The sequence below is a fragment of the Arachis ipaensis genome, chromosome B04 (genome assembly GCF_000816755.2).
Source record: "Arachis ipaensis cultivar K30076 chromosome B04, Araip1.1, whole genome shotgun sequence".
Lineage (NCBI taxonomy): Eukaryota > Viridiplantae > Streptophyta > Magnoliopsida > Fabales > Fabaceae > Arachis > Arachis ipaensis.
In genome coordinates, this window is record NC_029788.2 from 47546794 (window position 1) to 47552793 (window position 6000).

The window sequence follows — 6000 nt, forward strand, 5'->3', positions numbered from 1 at the left end:
TTGTTAGCTGTGGAAAGTGGTGATATTTGTGAACATGAGCAAGATGAGGGTTGAATGTTGACTGAGCTTTTGTTCTGGTTTGAATTTGGTTTGAATTTAGACTGGGTACTTGTGAAATGAACCTGGGGCTTAGGTTAGTCTGTTTTTAAGGTAGCAAAACTTTTATTATCTGCGAGTAGTGTGTTCGATGGCATTATGGTTCTGTTTCTCTGCTCTCTGTGAGGTGTTCTATGGTGGATTCCCAATAACTCTTTATTGAGGATTATAGAGTAATTTCTATATCGCTGTTTCTCAATTGTTTATTTTTTATTTTATTTATCTGCTTTGTTTATTTTAGCCTTGTTGTATAATGTTATTATTTGAGTGAGTTGTGGACTGCTTTTCATATTGGTTGGTTTCATCTGGGATAACAGAGGAATTTCATGCTTATTCCAACTATTTGACTTAGAAATCAGCATAAATTCTTCTCTTCTTCCTACATGCCTTAATTAACCAGGATAAATATTTATTATTTTAAATATTTGATGGAAAATGTGATGCTTATAGATGCTCCCCATTCTTGATTCGCGGTTACAATGACCAAATTCCAATCGACGACCCCTTTGAACATATGTATGTAATACTGGTTTTAATGGCAATCTGGCTTGCTGCTTCTCCGATTTCTGCTCTTCTTTTCTTAAGCATATCAATGGATAAGTCAATTTTATAAGCATGTAGCATATTGCAAGCTAAGCTTTAGCAGAAAACTAAAAACAGCATCATTTCATTTGAGCTAATACATTTTTTTTTAATTTGTTGTTAACAAATAATGAAGTTCCAACCCATCAGGATTGACAGGTAGGTGACTGCTGGACGCTGACTCATCATAATGCACAAAAATCAAACCTTAAGCAAGGTTTTTATTAACAACAAAAACAACTGAAATTCTCATGAAATGTTAATTCCGATTATATCCAAAATAATAATTATTATGGGGGTTTGGAGGATGTCATTGTTAGACAGATAGACTTAAACACAGTCCCACATATGTTGCTTTCATTCTTCAAAGTTCAAACGGCTACTTGTTTACAGCTAGCATTTTCTATTTGTTATTTTCTATTTCATTCTTCTAATCCTTCACTCTTTGCTTTGCACCATTCTTTACAGCTAGCATTTTCTATTTATTATTTTCTATTTCTTTCATCATTATTATTAATATTATTGTTTACTGTCTTATTTATTTTGGTGCCCCTTTTATCTACTTTTCTTAATAATTAATTATGGTGCCTGATGCATGTCTTGTGAAGGGAACCCCCACACCAATATCAGCCTTTCATTTTCAACATGTGTCACTTGTGACTCATCACACATTTTCTTAATAATATTATTCTGCTAATTGATAATTCTATTGTTTGATTTTTTAGTTATATATCATTTTTGAAAATAAGATTTCTAAAAACTGGTTTTAAAAGTTAATTTTTTGTTAAAAAATCTGGTTATGAATTACTTATATTTTTATTTTTTGTTGCTATTTTAGTTTGTCTCTTTAAAACCAGAAAAAGAGAATCAAATAGCGGATCTCTCTGTAGCTGTGATTACCTTAGATTTAAATTTGTTTGACCATTTAATTGTTAAGAATATTTACTGATTAATTGTTTGCTTAAGCTTCTTTGCATAGTTTGTTAGATACAAATTGTTAGTCTCTTGATTGATTGAGATGTTCTCTTTCGAACATGTGTGGTTGACTTCTAGAAATTTTTTAGAAGCAAAAAGCTCTTTTGGATAGTGAATCCGATGAGAGTGAAGTCCATGAAGGATTTGTCGACGACATTCATGGGCTGCTAAACGAGACGTTTCGGCATGTGCTTGAAGGAGATAAAGATGCTGATGGGCCAAACGAAGATGCAAAAAAGTTTTATAACTTGCTTAAAGAAGTAAAACAAGAGTTATATCCTGGCTGTAAAAAATTTTCGATATTATCATTCGTTATCCGATTGTATTTGTTGAAGACTCTTAATGGTTGGAGCAACACATCCTTTACTGCTCTACTTGAATTACTGAAAGAAGTGATTCCTCATTTGAATATTCCTGATTCTTTCAATAAAATCAAGGCCATGGTAAAAGATTTAGGACTTGGTTATAATAAAATTCATGCTTGTCCCAACGATTGTGTTCTGTTCCGGGATACATATGAAGATGATGAATTTTGTCCAATTTGTGAAGCTTCCAGGTACATAGAAAATGTTGAGGTAGATATAGAAGTTGATAAGTTGAAGAAAAAACCTGTGCCTGTGAAGGTTTTGAGGCATTTTCCCTTGATTCCAAGGCTTAAGAAGCTATTCCTGTGTTCCAAAACAGCTGAATCATTAAGGTGGCACGATGAACATCGTTCAAAGGATGGAAAGTTAAGACACCCAGCTGATGGCCAATCATGGAAAGACTTTGACAGGCTTCATCCCGATTTTGCTAAAGAATCTCGTAACATAAGATTAGGGCTAGCTAGCGATGGATTTAATCCATTTAGAACCATGAGCATCTCCCATAGTACATGGCCGGTAGTTTTGGTTGCATACATTCTTCCTCCATGGTGTTGCATGAAACCAGAGTATGTCATGATGTCCTTGCTCATCCCTGGACCATGTTCGCCTAGAAAAAGCGTTGATGTGTATCTTCAGCCATTAATTGAAGAGTTGAAGGTTTTATGGGAAGTTGGAGTGGAAACATATGATGCTTCAAAGAATCAAACTTTTCAACTACATGCAGCACTTTTATGGACCATAAGTGACTTTCCAGCTTATGCTATGTTATCCGGTTGGAACACAAAGGGAAAGTTAGCATGTCCTTGCTGTAATTATGACACCTCATCTTGTTATTTAAAACATAGCCGGAAGATGTGCTACATGGATAACCGTAAATTTTTGGCTATGGATCATCCATATAGGATGGACAAAAGATCTTTCAATGGTGATGTTGAATTGAGGTCTTCACCAGCTTTATTAGATGGGGAACAAATTTTTGAAGATTTGAAAGATTTTGAAAATGTATTTGGAAAAAAGCAAAAAAATAAAATTGATGGTCCATGGAAGAAAAGGTCCATTTTCTTTGAGTTGCCATATTGGAAGCAAAATACATTGCGCCATTGTCTTGATGTTATGCACATCGAGAAAAACATATGTGATAACATAATTGGAACTTTATTAGACATTCCAGGAAAGTCCAAAGATCATGCAAATGCTCGTTACGATCTCAAAGATATGGGCATAAGAAAAAAACTTCAACCAAAGGAGATAGATGGTGGCAAGAAAGAAAAAATTGCTAAGGCTTGTTTTAACCTTACTAATCAAGAAAAAACCATTTTTTGTAATATTTTAAAGTCAGTAAAATTGCCATCTGGTAGTGCCTCAAATATTTCTCGGTGTGTTCATGTTGCTGAGAAAAAGATATCAGGCTACAAAAGTCATGATACTCATTTTATGTTGCATTATTTGTTGCAAGTAGCTATAAAATGCACAATGCAGAATCAAGTAGCTGGCCCTTTAATTTATCTAGGTTCATTCTTTCGTTCCTTGTGCCAAAAAGTTGTTGAAAATGATACAATAGAGCATTTGGAAGTAGATATTAAAGAGATTCTGTGCCAATTGGAAAGAATATTTCCTCCTAGTTTCTTTGATATAATGGTCCATTTGCCTATTCATCTGGTAAACGAGTTGAGGTTGGGTGGCCCAGTTCAATTTAGGTGGATGTACCCCATTGAGAGATATCTGTGTAGGTTAAAGTCCTACGTACGCAATAAGAGCCGCCTCGAAGGTTCAATTGCTGAAGGATATTTAGCCGAGGAATGCTTGACATTTTGCTCAAGGTATTTAAGTCGTGATGTGGATACAAGGCTGAGTAGGAGGACACAAAATTATGATAATTGCAGTAAGGCTGACGTATGTCATGATAGCTACTTTGCATGCTTGGGGCGACCAATTGGTGGAAAGAGGAAAGGGCAACCTTTTTCTCTCGATACCAACTCAAAAATACAAGCTCATCGGTACATCTTATTCAATTGTGATAAAGTTAAAGACTACATTAGGTATTTTTCTTATATATTTTCTAATTACGAATTCTCTATTAGCAAATTTAACTTACTCGCTTTTTACTTACTTTAGAGAGTATGAGGAACATGTCAACAATCAAACTAAAGGTAGAAAATGGAAGAAGGCAAAAACTCTAATCCATGATTTTAGTGAATGGTTCAAAGAGCGTGCTTCTCATGAAGATGTTCCGAAACAACTTAAAGATTTGTCTAGAGGCCCAAACACAGTTGCAAAACGATTTTCTAGTTATGTAATTAATGGCTACAAATTTCAAACTAGAGAACATGATGCAAGCCACACAACTCAAAACAGTGGTGTGACTTTGGTGTGCAAAACACCAAGCTTTGCTAGTGCCAAGGACAACAACCCAATGACAAAAGCCGTAACTTATTTTGGTGCAATAAATGACATAATTGAGTTAGACTATTATGCATGTTTCAAATTTGTTCTTTTCAATTGTGATTGGTTTGAAGTTGAGGAAGAGAATTTTGGTCTAACTTCAGTTCACTTTAATAAAAGATGTTCTCGGGATGATCCTTTTGTATTAGCTTCACAAGTCCACCAATGCTTTTATATTCAAGACCCTTTTAACGAAGACAAGCATTATGTCATGGACACAGTGCCAAGGGATTTATTCAATATGTATGATGGGTATGATGTTGAAGCCGAAGAGTCTAATCAGAAGGACCCCTTTGATCAAGCGAATAATTTGTTTGTCCCAAAGGATAATTGTGAAGTTCAATGGACTAGAGAAGACATGCCAAATACAATCATTGAGAAACCTTCACTTATTCTACAACAAGCTGAATATGATGATGATTCTGATCTTTAAAGAGATTTCTCTTCTCAACATAGAATAATTTTTTTGAGTTTTATTTTTGGCGTAATTATTTATGAATAGGTGCATTTCTTATAGATTCTTGGTTCTTTTAATATGTGATCTGATTTTTTTCTGTTATGTTAATAGATTTTATTTCTTTTTTCAGAAAATGTTCAAAAAATTCATTGAAAATGAGATAGATTCAAAGTCAAGTGCTGAATTGCGTGCAAAGTTCTTCAAAAATATGGAAGTTAAGCGAGAAAAGATGTCTTCCGATTAGCAGCAACATCAACCACCACCACCACTTAAGAGGATAAAAACCCTTAGTGATAGGGAAAGGGAGCAGCTGTTAGGAAAAAATGGTGTGCAAGCAAATGATAAGCAGAATTTTGTAGAAAAGCCAAAAGTTGCAAAAGAAAAAGGGCAGAATTTGAAGAAAAGTAAAGTACAGAAGGAAGCAAGTATGACTCGCTCACAAGGATCAACATGTAGACAAGAAAAGGAACTTCCTTCTAAATCTACTGCTATGGCTCACAAGAATACTACAGAAGTAGATTCTAGAATGAGTCAAGATTTGAAGAGAAACGAGACCACAATTGAAGATGATATTGATGATTGTGGCAGCTTGCAAGAAAGGCCAACTAAGAAGGGAAAAACACGTCAATTTGCTTCAATGCCGATTGATACATTTCTTAAACTTAACAATGAACCTGATGGTGAAGAGCAATTAGATGAGAATGAAGGAGATATTATAGAGGAGCAGGACAAGGATTATATTAATCCAACTGAGACTGAGAACTTAGACAATACTTTGAAAGGTAAACTTTTACTTATGCATGCTTAGTGGATTATAGGTGGTTAGAAACTAGGAAATTATATCTGATTTGAAGTGGATTTAGGTTGAAAATTTTGGTTGCTGCTGATGCCTGGAATGTTCTCTTCTCAAATTGTATAGTGTGTGCTGTTTTATCCTTGTTAATGGCTAATTTTGCTAATTTTTATATCGCTGCTGATTGCCATTTTCGCTTGCTACCATTTAATTCATATAAATTGATCTTGATTAGTGCTGATTTGATTTTAGTGAGTTCATATGGGTTGATTTTGCTGTTTGTTTAAATT

General features: G+C 34.5%; 1 protein-coding gene across 1 annotated transcript in view; it reads left to right on the top strand.

Annotated features, from left to right (window-relative positions):
• The window catches only part of LOC107636443, an 81174-nt gene extending 76281 nt beyond the window's left edge, over positions 1–4893 (top strand). Inside the window, exons 3-5 of the mRNA XM_016339950.1 lie at positions 1743–3020; positions 3102–4015; positions 4134–4893. Coding sequence (XP_016195436.1) covers positions 1743–3020; positions 3102–4015; positions 4134–4893 — 2952 coding nt within the window. The remainder of the gene's footprint in view (positions 1–1742; positions 3021–3101; positions 4016–4133) is intronic.